This window comes from Heteronotia binoei, chromosome 8 (assembly GCF_032191835.1).
Source record: "Heteronotia binoei isolate CCM8104 ecotype False Entrance Well chromosome 8, APGP_CSIRO_Hbin_v1, whole genome shotgun sequence".
Taxonomy (NCBI): Eukaryota; Metazoa; Chordata; class Lepidosauria; order Squamata; family Gekkonidae; genus Heteronotia; species Heteronotia binoei.
Window position 1 is genome coordinate 86,885,940 of NC_083230.1, and position 19,407 is coordinate 86,905,346.

The 19,407-nt window shown below is 41.8% G+C and overlaps 1 protein-coding gene across 15 annotated transcripts in view; it reads left to right on the forward strand.

The window, feature by feature from the left end:
- Positions 1 to 19,023, forward strand: part of RBFOX2 (RNA binding fox-1 homolog 2) — a 268,012-nt gene extending 248,989 nt beyond the window's left edge. For 7 of the 15 annotated variants that reach the window (XM_060245537.1, XM_060245526.1, XM_060245529.1 and 4 more), the window contains 4 exons: positions 327 to 369; positions 8,217 to 8,305; positions 9,228 to 9,300; positions 14,289 to 19,023. In XM_060245537.1, coding sequence (XP_060101520.1) covers positions 327 to 369; positions 8,217 to 8,305; positions 9,228 to 9,300; positions 14,289 to 14,333 — 250 coding nt within the window. In that variant the 3' untranslated portion in view covers positions 14,334 to 19,023. Of the gene's footprint in view, positions 1 to 326; positions 370 to 8,216; positions 8,306 to 9,227; positions 9,301 to 14,288 lie in introns of those variants that run through there. The other 8 variants (XM_060245527.1, XM_060245531.1, XM_060245528.1 and 5 more) reach the window with 2 other exon arrangements.
- Positions 19,024 to 19,407: the final 384 nt, after the last annotated feature.

Here is a 19,407-nt window from a genome sequence, read left to right on the forward strand (position 1 = left end):
CTTTCCTCTTTCCTATCTTCATCTTATCCCTACCCAGCAGCTTTATTTTCATAATAAAGGCAGTCCCAGCAAGATTTATTGCTGTCTGGCATTAAAAATTCAGGTAGCTAGCCCCAGGGTGCAGAAGGTATGGGAAGTAACAGCTTCTGTTAGTATGGATTTTACTTTGCAAGAACAGCCATCTTAAAAGATCAAACTTAAACTATGAAAAGCGTGCTTGCATCCTCTGGAAAGAAAAGGCTGGTATGCCCTTTGATGGGCTCTTTGTGTGATTGTTTCTTTCCACAGCTGTGTTTTTGAACTGCTCTTCCTGTGTTCTGTTATAGAATAGTCTTACAGGAACCAATCATTAGCGCTAAAATACCTCAGGTAGGAGTGCCAGTGTGACCTGCCAACCAATCAGATTGTGGATTGCAGTGAAAAAAGAAACCCTTGAATTAATACTAACCATTCCAGCGCCAAATTAGAGATGGGAACAGAGTCTTTTTTTGTGGTTTTTAAAAAAGTAAAAGGACAGGGTACATTTGTGAGCATGTGATCAAAACTGTATCTCAGTGTTGCACAAATCCTGCTTTCATAACAAGTAGATGGCTTTCCTAAACCTAAATACAAGTGCTGGCAATCGACCAAATGCCTTGCATTGTCACCTAAATGCAACCAGAACAGCAGAAGCACTTGCCCTTTTCTCTTTTTGTATTCTTTATCCATGCTTATACAAGGCACACCTGCTGACCCATCTTGCAAGGATAATTTGGGACTGATTACAGCCCAGTCTGCCTTCTTTTATCACCCACTATACGGATGTTTGAGAACAGAGACTTTCACTCCAGAAATTACCACAAAAATTAGCCGACAGGTTTCAATACAAGTGGTGTCCTGATTGTGCTGTGGAGGCAAGACGCAGAATTTAAGCGACATCTGTGCCTAAGTGCCTCCCATGGTTGCCTTTGGCCACTTAGTTTTCCATATTTGGATTGTGTCCCAAAGCACTATTGTCAAGTTATTGACATGATGTTTCTTATCCTCCCCCCCCGCCCCCGATTCAAGTCCAGTAGAACTGAAGACTGAAAAGATTTCCAGGGTAGAAGCTTTCAAGAAGCAAAGCTCCCTTCATCAGATGCAAGTAAGAATGGAGATCTCTAAGCTCTCATATAGTCCAATCAGAAGGTTTGAAGAGTGTTGCAGTGAAGGCACCCCTCTCACCTTCTGACCAGGATATGAAGGCTCAAGGATTTCCATTCCTATTCCTATTTGGCAGAGAGAACTTTGACTCTCAGAAGCTTATACCCTTGTTGGTTTTAAAGATGCTGCTGGACTCAAATCTACCTGTTCTACTGCAAATCAACATGGCTACCTGCCGGAAACTCTTCATTTGTTTCAGGAAAGCTTCAAGGCCTTAAGTGCACTTCCCGATCACTGTGAAATCTTGCAAACACAATTACTTCCAAGAAAGTTAAAGTGCTGCACCCATGCATTCTTTAGACTGGTTCACAAGATATTTCTCTCCCTGTAAGCAGTTCTGACCTTTACCAGTTACTTACAGGCATACCACAGATACGCTCAGCAGCCATTCCTGTGATTGCAGTGGCAGTGTTCCCAGCTGCTAAGATCATAGGAATTGCTGTTGACAAAAACAAATACAGATGACCTCAAGTTCACGCTTGTACGTACTTCTCCATGCACAGAAATACTCAGAAAAGGTCATGATTCTGTGCACTAGGACCCTGACATTGCAGTGAGCCTGTAGCCAATGTCAGGTAGCCAAGGAGAACCTTCCAGCTGATGGTGCTCTGTTATTCCAGATCCTTGGAACAATTCATTTAAGAGAGGCAGGTGTGCTATGAACACTGAAGACTGATACTGGACTGTGGTGGAGGAGGGGGGAAACTACAGTATCAGGCAGATGGGTGTATAAACAACTCTGGAGCCATGCAGCTGTAATAGTTATTAGGTTGGAAGCTGCAAGAATAGCCATTGGTTCATTATAACTTTTTAAATATTTTACTATTTGAATCATGTTTATGATTTAGCCTTGATTTAGCCAACAATAGATGGTTTTGCAGTTTAAAAATTTCCCACAAAATACAGCAAAAACTACATTTGTTAGTCTTTCCATTACTTTAGAAATGCAGTAACACAGAGGGCTACATAGCAACAAAACAACAATCCTAACCTTTTTCAAAAGTTTCCTTTTAATGGCTTCTCTCTGTGTTGAAAACCTAGAAACAAGTGAAATAGTTTTGTTAGGTCTACATGTTACTGAAAGAAATACTGAAGGCCCAGTCTATTTGTTGAAGATACCTTAAAAAGCATCCAGAGGATATGATGCTATGCATGCCCTTGGTTGCTGAGCCTGTAGCTTATGTCAACTCCTGTCTTTTGTGGCCATATATAAAGCAGTAGGGTTGAGTTGAGTGTATATCTGCCATATTTCTCTGGCTAGTTATTATGACTAAGTATAACCTGGTGGCAGGTCTTATAGGGCTCTCAGTGGATATGTGTTATGGGAAAGGGTCATTAAAGGCAGCTCATAACCACGCTTGAAACATACCAGGTATCAGTTCCACACAAAATGAAACCAGTCTCTTCCTCTTCCCTCCCCTTTTGTTAAAGGCAGCACTTCCCATGCTATGTAATGCCCATTAAGTTATCTCTCTCGCCCCTCCCCCCCTTTGTGTCTCTCTCTCTCTCTCTCTCTCTCTCTCTCTCTCACACACACACACACACACACACAGGTACTGCTGCTCAGCTCCCAGGCATTCCTTGCAGGGAGAGGCATCACATGCTCACAGTTGCCCAGTTGGTTTTCAGGAGGAAAATAAAAATGGGCAATGCCTTTAACTTGAAATTTGGAGGATTTGACACACGTCTTCTAGGAATTACATCATTTTAAATGCATGTCCATTGCCATCCAGCTGCAGAGAACTATGGAACAAGCTGGGCATGGTCTCTCCTTTGTACTGGTTGAAAGGAACCCTCTAAATTCCTCTAAAATGCCTGGCAATAGTTATAATTAAATTTTCAAAAAGAAATTCTGAGTGACTGCAAAAAAGTCCCAAGTATATTGTGGGGAGCTAAAGGACATCCCTTTTCTGACAAAACTGTAGGCAAACAGAGTTAAGTATTAAAAGTGCCCTGAATGGCTCTATGAAAATTTGGATGACTTAGTAGAGAGCTATGTAGGAATCCTCTGAGACTTAAAATATCAGAAATGAAATGAAGTATCTTGCATCAGTGTTTGTGTTCTCACCTGTAAAAATCGTCTAGAAAGAAATAAGAAATGTAATACAACTTTTCTTATTTGTGTTGCATTATGACCTGCTAAATTTCAAGCAAGCATCGTCCGCCCAAATGATTACCTGTTCATGCTCTTTACTCTTCAGTGTGGAGCATGTCAGAGATGTGTTGAACCTTGGCTTGTAGTTTATTTAATGTATACATAATAAGAATGTGCAGGCTTTCACATCACATGGATGTGATCATACATACATACGCATTCTTTATTTTATATTAACAGTTTCACATCTGCATCAATGCATGTTTACCAGAAAATACACATCAGCTATTTTTAACTTCGTTTTTCCAATGAATTATTTTTCCTTTTTTTTCCGTTTTGTTGTGCAGTCAGCTGAAGAAATGTTAACATCTCGCTCTAAATCTCTCAGTGGAGTCTCTGTTCCCTTCTCTGATATAACAGATGGGTCATTGCTTGTTATAATTATTAACATTTTGTGGTGTGGGACAGGGTTAGGGTGGGAGCCTTTTTTCCCCCCTCCTTTCTTTAATTTGGGTTTATATGGGACTTGTTTAAGATTTGGAATGTTAACTCCAGTGGTGACTGACTGTTTCCGTAATAGCAGGTCGTTGTGGCTGCACGCTCTAGTAATTGAGGCTGTGTACTTCACCGAGCTTGTGGTAGAGCCTAGGGCAAAACTGCTGTCCCAAGAGAATGCTGGGATAGATAGAACTAGCCAATATAAGTCTGAACGTGGTGATCTTGCTGGTTGTTTTTTTTAGTTCCAAATGTCAGCATGCTTAGTTTTTAATTTGATTAATAAATGTTACACCATTTCCCCTTCTCCCAACCTGATTCCAGTCCCCTCTTTCCTTTACAAGAAATGCAAGTTAAAGAGATTAAAGGGGGCGGGGGGCTTTTCCTGACGTTTCAAACTGCATCTCGTCCTCATGTTCGCAATCACACTTGAAAACTGATTTGTCTCAAATGTCAGCAGAAAATATCTCGGGGAAGGGGATGCACTGAGCAGGCGGCAAGCTGCTTGGCAGCCGGTGTTGCCAAGGACAGAAGATGCGCAGTACATTTGCTGATGCTTGAATATCACATTTATCTGTAGTTATGTAGCCTGTTTTTTAATTTAAAAAAAAATTGATAACAGCAAATATATTTATATCTGACTTTTTGATAGAAGTTCATTTCTTTTTCATTGTAAAATTCTCTCTGTAGCTTCCTGACAGTGCTGTGGAACTAATTCAGACTTACAGTTCAAAAGTGGAAGGGTCAGAATAGTGTGCTTTTTTCACTGTTGGTAAGGAAAGCAATGAGACAGCTCTACATTCTACTGTAGTAAGTGATGCCTGTTTGGAACCATGTTAACACATCACTGAATCATTGCACATATATAGTAGGGGAATCAACCTTCCGTAAGTTCCAATTATCAGTCATTTTGAAAATCCTTTTCTATGGATATGTTTTACCATTTAAGCAGGTAAACTCAGAGTTCTGCAATACTTACAGCAGACTTCTCCATCGTATAGCAGACAAGGTAAAGATAAAATTTCATTTCTGTACCGATCTTCGATCGCTCCACACATAAGGTTCTCCAGAAATATCTTGAGAATTTCTGGATAATTCCGGATCACTTAATGTCTGCCTTTAAGCTAACAGTGGATTGAAAGAATTTATGCACCACAAACAAAATATTTTCATCAATGATAAAGTTGAGCACTTCTGCACTCTTTCGTTTGGAGCTGTCCCTACCCAAAATATAGTAGCTTACTCTTGCTACTAAACAGTGGAGGAGCCATGAAGTTTTCACTGCCTTGTGGGTCAGTTCAGTAAATAGGAATTGTCATGCTGGTCCCAAAAAGCAGGAGATGCAGATAGGATCAATTAGGTTGTTGACAAGCATATGTAAGCTTTTGAGTTCATAGATATCTTCATCAAGCATCACTCAAATGTCATTTTACCTATTTTAGTTTTGCTCTCATTTGGTGGCATAATACAGATCTGAGAATCCGCACCTGTTGTTACCTTCCCAGTGAGTTATTTTTACTTAGTGTTAACATGGTTTCAAAATTCTTAGCATTTACTATAATGGCTTATCTGTATAAAATGTCTGAATGAGTATAGATCCAGGTGGGCAGCCATGTGGGTCTGAAGCAATAGAACAGAGTAGGAGTCCAGTAGCACCTTTAACACCAACAAAGTTTTATTCAGTATATAAGCTTTCGTATGCATGCATACTTCTTCAGACAAGGGATGAGGTACAGTGAGCAGAGTTACATATAGCTGGTGGGCAGTGGTTTAGAATGCAAAATGGTACAAAGTCTGAATGAGTTTTAGAGTAAAGAGACAAGTTTTCCATACCATTTTAACACATTGTTTGAAAAGCTGTATTGTTTTAAAATTATTTGTGTTAATTATGTCTTCAAAGGTACATGGAAATTAGAGTAGAATGATACTGCCAGCCTGCATTCTGTTTGCAATGATTGTACTCTCAGCTCATGACATTTTAGTGCCTTTAAAAGTGTAATTTTTATTCCCAGAAATAATGTAATGGGTCCATCAAGAAATAAATATTGTATAAAAATCCATTCCCCACCCTACCCCCGCATCCAGCTGAGCTGGGCATTGGAAGGGAAACAAAATTATGTCTTTTCATAATTAACAATTGGATTTTTAAGCAAGACTTGTTGATATTCAGTGTTGGTAACAGTGCCACTAGAACTGGGGTATAATGCATGGCATGAAGGTTTGACCCAGTCTTAAGTGATGGGCCTTCAGTCTCTGAAGAAAGACATACAGGATGATGGTAGTTGAGATTGATAAAAGACATAGTGATGCTAATAGGAGCTAACAGCCAATGCAATAAAAGCTGAAGTGTCTGCGATCCAGAAAGGTTTTTGTGGAAGATACAGATAATGTGGCTGTGACCAAGTGATAAAGCATCTGCTTTGCATGCAGAAGGCCCCAGGTTCAGTCTGTGGAATCATCAGTTAAAACACTCAGGTAATAGGTAATGTGTGAAAGACCTCTTCTTGAGGCCCTGGAGAGCCTCTGCCTGTCAGAGTAGACCTTGATAGACCAATAGTTTGACTTTGTATAAAACAGCTTCATGAGTTCATATGTTATTGGAGTCACTTAAATCAGAGGCCAAATTTTCAATGGAATGCGATGGAGATATTCGGGCATGGAAGTCAAGGAAGAAAACAGAGGAGGACAGCTAACCAGAGGCATAAGGCTGTGACTCAGAACTTGAAGTTGCCCCAAAGTAGGATTGTGGAGTTGCTGGAAAGGGTGATATTAATCATTTTTTTGTTAAATACCAGGAGTATTGTCAAGTTCATGAACGTCATATTGGAACAACACACCCAATACTACTGTTCCTGACATTCCCACACAGAATTATAAATTTGCCAGTGCCTCCTTCGCACCAGAGATGGCAAGACTGGGGAGGGAGGGAGGGCTGCTGACTCCCAGATGCTCCACAGCACAGCAGCCTTTAGTCTTAAAGGGGCACTGTTTTCAATAGCCAGGGTGGTAGCCAGCCCTGTTGCAGGCTTCCCCCTCCCTTACAGGTAAAGCAAGGTTCCCTTTAGTGTGCAGAAGTGAGCAAATACACACAGATTTTCACTGGTCTCCTTACAGCTTTTCAGTCTAAACACACAGATGCTTCCTCTAGGCTAGGTTTACATGATAGGCAAATGTAGGCTTGCTCACAACTTTAATGCTAGTAGCTAACACAGTAGGATTTTTGCCCACAAGAATCCCCAGCTTAGAGAGAACATTCGTAGCAAGGAAAGAGATCTCTCTCTGTCATGGCTCCAGTTGCTGCCGTGAACATTGAAAAGAATGGGTGGTAGATGGCCAAGTCTTCCCATCAACAATAATGACCCTGGAAGGGCCAGTGTGCTCTGGACCCCCTGTGAACAATAAAAGGCTTCCCAACCTGGTCCCAGATAATTCTGGTATTTGTTCAGGGAAAAAAATAAAGAATCAGGAAACTCTTGCACAGTGTCAGATATTGCCAGTCTGATCTAATACAGGAAATTTTGGACGTATCAGGTCAGCAGTATTCCATTGCATACTCCCAGCCAAATGTTACCAGTATAAAGATTTATGGAAAGGAAGGATATAGTGTAGAGGCTCAAAAGATACTCTGAATGGGTTAAAGGGGCAGAGGAATTAGAGCAGGAGTGGCAGGCCACGAAGAAGAACGACATTTTCATATTGAGACCACTCTAGGGCTGGCCCTTGACAACTGCATTTGAATAACCCTTTCCACTTTGAGAATTCTTCTTTTCAAGATAGTCTTCAGCCTACACAGTTCTTTGTAACTGAATGTCAGTGCTCAGAAACTTTAGAGAACCTACTGGAAATTGTTCTTCTCTTCACTGCAAATGTGATAGATACAGCTAGTGTTCTACATTAGTTAGGCACAATGTCATTAGTTACTTTTTCCATTGAATTCTCTCCCCCCCCCCCCAAAAAAAATCTTTGTTCTGGCTAATTCAAAAGATTGGGGCTAACAAGCCAACAGCCTCAAGACCAGGTCAGCAGTTGTGCATGTGTCTCTTCGAGGATCTGGATTTGAATTTTCCCTCAAAAACAGCTGTACAGAAAGAGTCTCTGGGGTAGTTCTTGGGTCAACTGGATTCCTTTGTCTTTTAATAAAATGTATACTTGATAACACTTGCTCCCTGTTTTTTTTTTCCTTTTGTGGATTTAATTTCTTTTGTAGAGGATCACAGCCATATCCTTTTTCCATTGAACTATCTAACAGACGTATTGTGTCATACAGAAGCCGTTTGGATGGGGAATGACAAAATATAGATGGGTTTTGAAAGGCTTTTGCTGATAGTTACAACATGGGAATCGATGCAGTTTGAAACATTTCTTCTCTCTGTGTTTGTGTGTGTGACTCAGCTTTGGGTGAGGGGATGGGTATCTATAAAGTCAGTTCTCTTCTTTCCTGCAGGGCGGATATGCAGCCTACAGATATGCACAGCCTGCTACTGCAACAGCAGCCACTGCTGCTGCAGCCGCTGCAGCGGCTTACAGCGATGGGTATGTAAGCAGTAGTTGTTCCAGAGAACCTGGGGACCATTTAGTATTCCCATCAGCCCACTTCTCCCTAGTGCACTCCAGAAAAAATCTCCAAAGCTTTGCATCCAGGCATAGCTACTAGATGTGTATAACAGGAGACCAGAAGTACATGGTTCTGTGTTTTCACTTCCATTGTCTGTATTTTGGGGGAGTTGCTGATTTGCTAAGAGTGAGCAAGCAACTCTGCCCTTTGACCTTGGACAAGATTCTGACCTTCACGGTTGTCACTTCTTGAAGGCAGGGAAGGGCATTGTAAATCTGGGTATATTTTAGTTTATATACATTCAAATTGCCACCTCTGTGCAAGGAATACTGGGTTTCTTTACTTAGAGCAACATAGTGTCACAGTTGCATGGAAGCAGTGTTCATATCCTTTGCTCTTGTGTGCATCTTGTGTACCTGGAGCACTTTTCATGCTACTCTTTTTGGCAGGCCGGCAATGCTTGTCCTAATACCAGCAGGTTCCTCTTCTGCTAAGAGCTGCAGATGCTGGCAGTCCACTTCTCACCTGCCCCTGATGAACCAAAATGGTCACAACTGTAGTGGAAGTTTTGCGATTTAAAGCCCATTACCCTTTTGTGACCAATCTTTAATAAAAACAAAAAAGTAAATTTTTGCAATTATGCTTACAGTAAGCATTGTATTATGCTTACAGTAAGCCAAGAAAAATGTGGTGTTTTTTAAAATCAAGCTTTGCATTTACTTTTGTGGGGGCGGCAGGGGGGGAACGTGTATTTGAGTCTTATGAATATCCAGGAATTCCTTTTTGAAAGACATCCTTTTTGGGTGTGGAGGAAAACTGGTGGGCCCTATTTTCTTTGAATGAATCTATTCTCTTCCTGTGGCTTGACTTGTCTTTTTCTTTTCCCCTTCCTTTTTTCAGCTATGGCAGGGTGTACACAGCAGACCCTTACCACGCCCTTGCCCCTGCCGCTAGCTATGGAGTTGGCGCTGTGGTGAGTATGACCTTCTTTCTTTCCTTTGTAACTTTTCAGAGGTCTTTGCCTGTGGTGTTTTGCATGGATAATTCCATGTATTGTAAAGGAGATGAGGCATCAGGCATACCCGTTACTGTTAAGGAAATAGAAGAATAAAGTAGTGTTCAAACTTACCCTTTGTGTCAACTGAGAGTGGTGAAATGTGAGGATAATTTTTAAAAATGAGGAAAATAATATTGTTCCCCAATGCTTCCAGTGTGCCTCCTTGAATATAATGCAGTCCTGCCACATTTAGCAAACATGCTAAATCACTTTTTAGAGGGGAGATAAGGGAAATGAAAAAAATATGAACACGAAGTGGGACCAGAAGTGGATCCTGTGAAAGGGTAATAGATAATTAAGCTGTTCTGAGCCATCGTTTATTTACTGTGTTTGCATATTGCCTTTCTACAATTATTTGCACAGCAGTTTGCAACATAAGAAATCAATTAATACCTGCAAAGAATAGTCAAAATTGAAAATAAAACAAACAGGAAATCAAACATTATTCAGGACGAAATGCTCCAATCCTGGGCAAGAGATATGTCAGAAGCAGTTTTGGGCCTGGTATTTTTCAATATTTTTATCAGTGATATGGATGACTGTGTGGAGGGGCTACTCATTAAATCTGCAGATGACAACCAAATTGAGAGGAGCAGCGAACACACCAGAAGATATAGAATTCAGTGAGATCTGACCAGAAGAGGAAATTTAACAAGGATAAGTGCTGAGTTCTACATCTGTGTAACAAAAATGAGAAACACACGTACTGTACTGGGTGGGGGATACACTTCTGGTTAGCTGTGTGTGTAAACAAGATCTTGAGGTACAGATAGACTGTAAGTTAAAGAGCAGTAAGTTAACTGTAAATTAAAGAGCAGAATGTAAGTCATTTAGGAATTCTCTTCCCAGTATTAAGTATGCATTGCAGTTCTGGCAATTTGTTTATAGTAAGTGAAAAAAAGTAATCACCCAGGAACTTTGATTTGGATTTTTTAAAAAATGTTTTAACATCCAGTTGCAAGATGCCATAGTCCCGCTGTACATGGCATTAGTCAGGCCACACCTAGAGCATTGTGTGCAGTTCTGGAGGCCTCAGCTCAAGAAGGATGTGAACAGAAAGGAGTGGATGCAGAGGAGAGCAATGAGGATGGCCAACCCCTAAGAGGAAAGGTTTAGGAACTTGGGAATGTTCAGTCTGGAGAAGAGGAGATGGAGGGGGGGATATGATTACTCTCCATAAGTATTTGAAGGGCTGTCACTTAGAGGAGGGCAAGGAGCTGTTCCTATTGGAAGCAGAGGAGAGGACTCACAATAATGGGTTTAAATTAAGGGCGGGAAGGTACTGACCGGTTATTAGGAAGAACTTTTTGACAGTAAGAGTTGTTCAGCAGTGGAATCAGCTACCGGGGGAGGTGGTGAATTCCTCCTCACTGGTAGTCTTTAGGTAGTAACTGGACAAACACTTGTCAGGGATGCTCTAAGCTGACCCTGCATTGAGCAGTGGGTTGGATGAGATGGTCCCTATGGACTCTTCCAACTCTATGATTATAAGCCTGGCAGATCAAGAAAGCTTTTCTCCTGCCTGTGGAAACAGGCAAGTGACACAATCCTCAAAGGGAGAGGGCATTCTCTTACACTGGGAATGCTTCGTTCAGAAAGGACTATGCTCCTGCTGGCTACTGCTTTTGCACCCATAGGACATGGGGCCACTGAGCAGGTCAGTTCTTAAAACATGGCATAGGTTTAAAGGACAACAACCAGAAAGAGACCCATGATTTGCAAGTACCATTTCAGCACCCAGCCAAAGACACCATCATCTGCCAAATCAGAACATAGTAGAATCCCCAAATGTAAGGCACCATCTGAACATAAGTCCACAAGCTCAAAATTCCTGGAGCAGACCTTGCATGCAGTTGGACCCTTAAATACTGCATCTGCATGTCATGTGTGCTGGCATGCCTAAATCAAGGGACCCAATTTAATCTCTGCCAGTATCACTTTGTTTATTATGAACACTGACATATTAAGCAAATGAAGCTAAATTTTTACTTAAAGCAGACCTTGGTACATTGAGGTCCTATCCAGGCTTTGTATTTAGTCTCCGCTTGCCATGATTCACATAAACATTTTTAATGGAGAGCATCAGAGAGTGCTGTTGGTGCTGTTTCACATCAGGTTTTGGGAGGGGTTTTTTTTTGGGGGGGGGTGCCTGCTTTTCTTCTTGTCAGACTTGTTTTGCACAGAGTTTTTTTTTAACATGTTACAGTGCCTAGCCGCCTTGTGGGCATTGGCAAAGTTCTGTTTGTGCACCTGACAGAAGAAATAGGTGGGCAGGCTTATTTGCTGCCATGTTCTTTAAAATAAAAGAAATACCATCCATGTCACTGTTACATGGTAGCATACCAGTGGAACTGAAAACCGCAAATTAACCCTTGTCAGGCTGAGAAGACCTTGGAATATGGTGCATTAAAGTAAAAGGGAGGAGGGAAAGAACCACCCTCTTGAATCTGCTGAATCCAAAGCAGAGCAATACATTATTTGGCGGTCCTTCCCTGGATTGGAAAGAAGCAGGAGGAATGAAGGGGAAGAGGGAGGGTCAAACTGGTCAGTGTGGTCAGCTTTCTTTTCTCTTTAATTTCATTCAGGTGAGGGAGTAGATGAGGAGTTAGAACCATGCCACAAGGGAAGAAAGTTTAGATTTCTCCCACCTAATGCCATGAATTGTATATCCTAGAGTGGATGTGTCACGATTTCCCTCTTAAAGTATGTAATGCTGCCATCAGGAATTTAACTCCAAACACTAATGTTCCCCAACTGAATTGTGCCCAAGCTCTCTTTGTTGGCCCATGTAATCCTGAGGATGAGACTCTTATAGGACTCCAGGTTAATATAAAACAAAATAAAACTTTATTTGTACAATAAGCATATTGGTATCAAGATGTTTATGGCTTAATTCTTCAGTGAATAAGTAACTTCTGTCTGAGGTGTCACTCTTTTACTTCATACACTCCTCATGCTCAAATCCTCCTTTCTCTTCTTAACTCAACTTTCTGACAGCTTCTGCCTCTCGCACTCCTATACTCTGACAATATTAGGTTTTGGCTTTCTAACTCCTATATGTTCTCTAAAGTATTCTACTTTTCTTACCTAGAATCTTAATGCCTTTCACAGCACTATATGGGATTCTAATCAGAAGACTGCTTCTCAGACTCTGTAGACTGACCACAACTGACTGTTAATTGCTGTCACTCTGCTGAGAGTTAACTGCTGATCTCTCTCCCTCTCTCTCTGTCCCCCCCCACACAAGCTTCTTATCTCTGCCCACACTCTCTCAGTCACCAACCAGTCACCTCACTTACTCATTCCCCCTCTTTCACCACTGCAATTTACCAGCAATTAAAGGAACACACATATATAAATTCAAATTATTTCAAGCTGCCTTTTGATGTTGAACTTTCCTTCTCTGTATTTGAAGAATGGGGGATTTGAAGAATTTATTTCAGTGCTTTTGAATCCCCAGATCCTGTAGGGTTGTTTCTGGTCCTATCTCCTCCCCCCCCCCTCCCCTGCCAAAAAAAAAAAAACCTTTTAACACTCCACACAAAACAATAGAATTGCACAGTCAGGAAGTTAGTAGTTAATGGATCGGTCATAGTATTGTCAGTGGCCAAAAGAAACCAAGTCAGTCTCATTACAGTGAATGGTGCTTCCTCCTGAGCTTATGTATATAAATGGAGTACTGTTAGATTTTAGTGGGGATACAGCACAGCTAGGTTCCATGGGGAACTCCAGTTCCATTACCAGCAGACTGCAGAAGAGGAATCATTTCAGCAGCACAATACAATCTTGGTGTGGACTGTAACAGAGTTCCCCTGAGCTGGATGGCTGCTACAGCACACTATTCTCAGAAGGTTTATTTGGGAAATGAGCCATGCCACCCAGCTAGCTTCTGTTCTGCTCTCAAGTATTCCTAATTCTTACCTCCCCGCCCCCAGTAAAATGGAACTTATACCTGTGGGTGCTCTTCATGCCTGAAGGGCAATTTCTGGTTTGGCTTTAACTGAAAGACTGACAGATACCAGTCTTTAGGCTGGCTCTGGGAGGTCCATACCACCTAGATCTAGCAAACACAGCAGGTTGGTAGGACACAAGACAAACTTGTAGCTCCTAGTCCTATTGCATTATTCCTTTAATGTCTCATGCTGTTTCCCTGCATAGTTTTGTGTTGTGTAACCCGCCTTGAGAGTCAGTGAGAAAGTCAGGCTATAAAGTAAGAAGATACATAATAATATAAATAAATAAAATAAATACCAATTTTAGGTAAGAGCAAGGCTTTTTTTGAGAAGGAATGCACAGGAACGGAGTTCTGGCTAGCTTGGTGTCAGGGGGTGTGACCTAATATGCAAATAAGTTCCAGCTGGCCTTCTTTAACCAAAAATGCTCTAGGTGAAACAATGGTGATGTCAGGGGAAGTGGCCTAATGTGCAAATGAGTTCCTGCTGGGCTTTTTCTACAAAAAAAAGCCCTGGGTAAGAGTAACAAGATTAGGTGTATTAGATTAGGGATAAAATATATCGTACATTGGGTTGGATCAAACTATCTTTCCTGCTAGTGGAAAACAAAGGGAGGTCCCTTTGACTACCAGAAAAGACTATGTAGGGGTTTCATAGGAATGCACGAATGAAAGTCATCTGAAATAGTGACAGTAGAAGGGAGAGGAATTGGATGAGATGCAGTGGCAAAATTTGCTGGATCCAACCCATTGTCCCCAGAATCTGAGGGACTTCTTGCTCTTGAAAGTATATATGGCACTGGTTGGTGCTTGAGAAAATGCTGGCCTAGAAAGTTTTAGGGCTTCTTTAATCCTTGGGTTATTCTGGGAGTGAACCTTTCAAATGCCAGATTTGGCACCCATTTCCAGAGTCTTTTAACCTCTGCTTTCTTTTCTCCATTAACTTCTGCAGGCAAGTTTATATCGAGGCGGCTACAGCCGGTTCGCCCCCTACTGAAGTGACGTGACCCCCCTGCAAGTGGGACAGCCCCCCAGTTCATGAGGCCTGGCTATTGCAATATTTACTAGTAGAGGAACTCTATAGCAAGAAGAGGAGGAAAAACAAAAGAAAAAGAAAAAAAACAAGAGAAATACTTTTTTATACCTCACTATGTTCTTTGAATATGTATTTTTTTCCTTTAAATTTCTGCCTTTAATTCTTTTGTTCCAAAGATTGTGCATTTTTGGGTTTTTGGTTGTTTTTTTAACTGTGGTAAACATAATGAATTTCCATGTCTGTATATGCATAGCTTATCCTACCAATCACAAAGGAGACAAATAGTGCTAAGGAGCACCATTAGGAACCAATATCATGGAACTCAAATCAGGAACATGCAGACACTTGTGCTACCTGGGTCTGGTGCCTGAGGCCCATGATGGACGAGGAAGAGCCTCTCTACCTGCGGGACAGCAGTGCTGATTGGCTGCAGCTGGAACCTGCACATTGGTTGGAAATGCAAACATCCTTCTTCCCCTCCCCATTTTCTTACCATCATACATGGGCTTGGAGCAGTTCCAGAGGATTTTACAGATTCTGTGACGAGACTCCCTAGAGCTGCCCAAAGACTTTGTCTGTTAACGGTTTTAGGGGACAAGACTTGAAATAAATTTGCGATCCTGTTGCTTCTATACATGCACCTAAATTTAGTGATTGATGTCCACTACCAAGGCTCTAGCTCTTAAGTTTCTTTCACTTGCTATGGTCTTCCTCTTTTCCCATCTTCCTCCCTTTTTTTCTTTTTCCTGGAGGAGCAGCAGATGTGGGACAGTGACAACAGAACTTAAAGCCATGGTCTGTCTTTGATTAACAAGGAGCATAATGGCAAAGTGCACACAGCCTACTGGTTAGAGGAACAGTGGCCAAAAAAGCTTGCACCAGTAGCACTCTGAGCTACCCAGTGTCCGAGATCCCTCTTCTCTCCCCCCCCCCCCCCCCCGCCACAAGATACTTAGCTTTGCTGCAAGTATACCATCCAAAAATTGCATGAAGAGAGAGACTGGATTGAGGCCCTAGGAACAGGGCATGAGGGGATTTTTTTCGTGTCATAACACTATTCTGGCAGTAGTCATTGTATAGTTTCATCATCAGGGGGCAGGCAGAAATGGATTTCAACTGTTGTGTGAAAACACAAAGAGAATCCTGCTGTGGCATTTGTGCAGTCACTTTTTGAGTACCAATGTGTCGTTCCAGCGAGAAATCTGCATCCAGGCTTGGTTTGAGTACATACTGTAGAATGCAAATGGAGAGATTCATCAGGAAGACCCTTTCTGTTTCCTTATGAAAGAATGGCCTTTATTTTTACCCTGCAGACACTTTTGAAAGTTGCTGTGGAAGCATGAGGACAAGCCAGACCACTACTCTTAAATGTCTGACGTGAATTTTGGAAATCCAGGGGGAAGAAGGAGGATCCCACTTTGCCCTCTTGGCCATCAGAATTTTCTCAGCACCTACTGCAGGTTCTCTGCAGCTCTATCTTAAAAACCCTGAATATTAGAGAAGCACAATTCCCTTTGACTCCCTGGCCTGCCTAAATTGGTACTGGGTGACCTCTCATCCTTGGAAGGGCAGGAAGGGGGTGGACTTGTAGCTGAAGTCTTTTCAACTCCTGTCACCATGCACACTGGCCAGTGATGTCAGCATAGGAACAGAGATGTCCTGAAATTCTTCAACAAACAGGGCTTACCCAGGAGGGTCACTGGCCCAGTTGCTCTCCACTTGCCCCTTTTCCCATTTCCATGTGTGCCCTCTTAGTGCTTGCCATAGAAAGGGGTGCCTGAAGCAAGAAGGGCTTGGGGTGGGGGGTGGTGGTGGATCTTAATGAAGCTAGAAACTCTAATGATATTGATTCTCTGGAATGAGGTGACACTAAACTGCCAGCCTGTTGGCTACTTTCTGTTTGGATTTTTTTGTTGTTTTTTGTTTTTATTGTCTTGCGTTTTTTCCCCCAAGCCAAAGTTTGGTTTGTTGCTGTTGGGACAATTTCTGGGGTTTTTTGTATATAAATATTTTAGTTAGGTTAAAAATGGAATGGGGAGAGGGGAGTGGGGTACTGGTCTTTCGCAAGATTGAGGAAATGGGGAAGAAGGGGGGGGGGGGTTGGTCTGACTTCTAGAAATCACTTAGTGTTGTTTGCTGATAAGCCTCTTTCCATCACATGGCAGGTGAGGGCTGGAAAAGGACCCCTGCCCCGGGGAGTGAGACGCAGCAAAAAACTGTGGGCCAAATAATCAATTACATGAACTGAGAAGCATTTTCCTGGCACTGACTCTTCCTTGCAAAGCTCTGCTATGAACCTCGTGTTGATAGACTCTTACTTTTGAAAATCTGAGCACTCCTAATTTGGATTCCATTTGGATTGTCTGTGTTCCATAGTTCTTGTAGTAAGGAAGAGGAGTCTCCCTCAGAACTAGATATACAAGACCAAGCAGAGTGTGTAATGCATCCCATTACAAGCAGCTTGAGAACCAGCCAGCTTGGGTGGTCATCTGAGGTGCATTGCCATAGTACTTGTTGACTGAGGCCAAGATGGTTGTTACAGTTTGCTTCTCCATCTATAAAATGGAAGAACAGTACAATCTTTCTTTGTGAAATACAGATTCATGGTAGAAGGAGGAACACTATTACTAATTAGACATTCTTGTATCTCAGCATCTCTAAAAGCCTACAAAAACCAGTGCACCAGTTTTGCTGCACAGCAGGTTTCTTGTAAGATTTTACTGTTTGATTTCTTGAACAACCCCAACATTTTCATAGGTGGATGCAATTGGGGCTTTCCACATCCTCCTACATCCCCTTCTCTTTATAGATGCCTAGTAAATTGCTGGGGGGGGGGGGGGGGGCAATCTGGAATTCAACTATGGAAACCAAATTTGGCAAGCATATCTTTTGCTGTGTCCCCCTCCTAAAAGGAACATTGCAGGCATCCTGGGAAATAGAACACATCTCCAGCAAGCCAGCATCTGAGGGACCCTTAGTCCTGGGGCAGGGGAGATTTAAAGAGTGTGTTTGCCTGTTTGCACTGGTTTTAAAATAGGAAAATGAAAATCCTAGTGAACAAAGCAAAGAGCCAGTGTGATATTCTGTGTGAATGTGTGTTTTTAATTTTGTCATGCTCTTGAAAATGTCAAACATTGTAGTATGCACCAGCGTGACTTGATTCTTTGTTGCATAAAACACTATTTTGGTGATGTTATCCTCTGAACAGCCTATCCCTTCTTTCCCCTATCCTCCCTCTCTCCTCTTTTGAAGTTGCTTTTATTTTGTAATGAAACCTTCCCTCAGAGAGGCCAGCTGCCTTCTGGTAGTCCAAGTGAAAGTGGTCTTTTCCCAAGTACTCCCCCCTGTATTCTTTCCTTTAGTCTGGATAATTTCAAGATATGGTGTGGTATTGCTTCTGTTCCTTATCTGTCAAATGAAATGCAGGAATATGTCCATTTTTAGGGTGGCCTGCTGTAACTAACAGTGGGGATCCGGACACACTAGAGAATACGTGCGTCAACATTGTCTGGTTGACATTTCTAAATTGCCGCCAGGTAGGGATTACTTGGGATGATTTCTAGATAATTAAACCCAAAGACTTCCAGATGTCGAGGTTATAAACTTCCTTACTAGCAGAGAAGGTCTGTCCTGCCAACTTTTTCCCTCTCTCAAGCCGTCCACTGGAGTATTCATTTGGCTAGCAATCTTGCATCATGATACCACTTATTTAACGGTTGTCTTAAAAGGCAAATTGGAAACCTCTTATTGAGCTTTCTCTCTTTTAGGGGCGAAACATTGAAGTGCGTTTGTTGCTGCTTTGAGAAATAACTGTCAAGGAACCTAGTTTATATATATCTTTGTATATTCCCAGTGTAAGTCATTTAGGAATTCTCTTCCCAGTATTAAGTATGCATTGCAGTTCTGGCAATTTGTTTATAGTAAGTGAAAAAAGTAATCATCCAGGAACTTTTATTTGGATTTTTTTAAAAAAATGTTATTAAATTCTTATTTTATTTTAATTTTTTTTGTAAATAACTGAGGCAAAATGCTGGTCCAATGGCAGATCACAGCCAGGACTGTAGGGCAACATCAAGATGATGCTTTACTGACCTTCCAGGCTTAGCTAACACTTGGAGTTCTTCAGTTCAAGGCCTAGAATGCCCCAGACTCTGATGGTAATGACTGACATGCCTCTTCATGCAGTGTCTCCTGCACCTTTCCCTTGCCAGGTACCCTTGGGGCCATAGGATGCATTGTAGTTAGATGCTCTTCCCTCCTCTGGATCATTTCCCAGGATGCCCAGGCTACTTGCCTAGAGTCCCAGATCCCTGCTCTGGGGAAGCAGCACCTGCATCCTGGGACTTTGTGGCCGCCTCCTTAACATCCTTCTCCCTCCCCACTCTCCCTGGTTAAGTATCATATTGTACAGTAGCTTTCAAACCATACAGTATTCATTGGGTTACTCTTATTATTATCAAGTAGCTGGAATTGTGAAGGTCGGAGTAGTTAGATCTTTAGCTTTTATTCCTTTTTTTGTATTACTATCCATGTGTATAAATTATTGATCATGTTGCTGGCTTTTATAAACTCTAAGCAAGGGAGGAGTCCTTCCTCACCCTTTGCAAATGGTAATGAAGCACTGTTTTTAAATAAAAAGAGAGAAACACCACTCCTGACTCCTGGATGTTTGTTTTCTGAGCTACCCCCCCCCCCAAAAAAAAACCCCAAAAAACAAATTCCCTTTTCTAATTTGTTTTGGAGGAATAATTTGACCCATTACATTTGAAGCTAAGAGAAAACAAACGAGAGCTTTGGTAAGTTTACACAGGAATTCTAAATAAAACACTCTATATCAAGATATCACTCTATATCTATATTCAGCGACTGGAAAGAAGGATTTCGGAGAGTAGGTGAGAATTGGGTGAGGATGAACATTGTAGAAGTGGTTTGGGGAGATGAAGCTTGCCCCCTACATGATGGAAACCACTTCCTGCCCCACTTGTTGCTTCTGAGCCTTTAGACAGTAGCATCATGCAAACTGACCATTATTAGG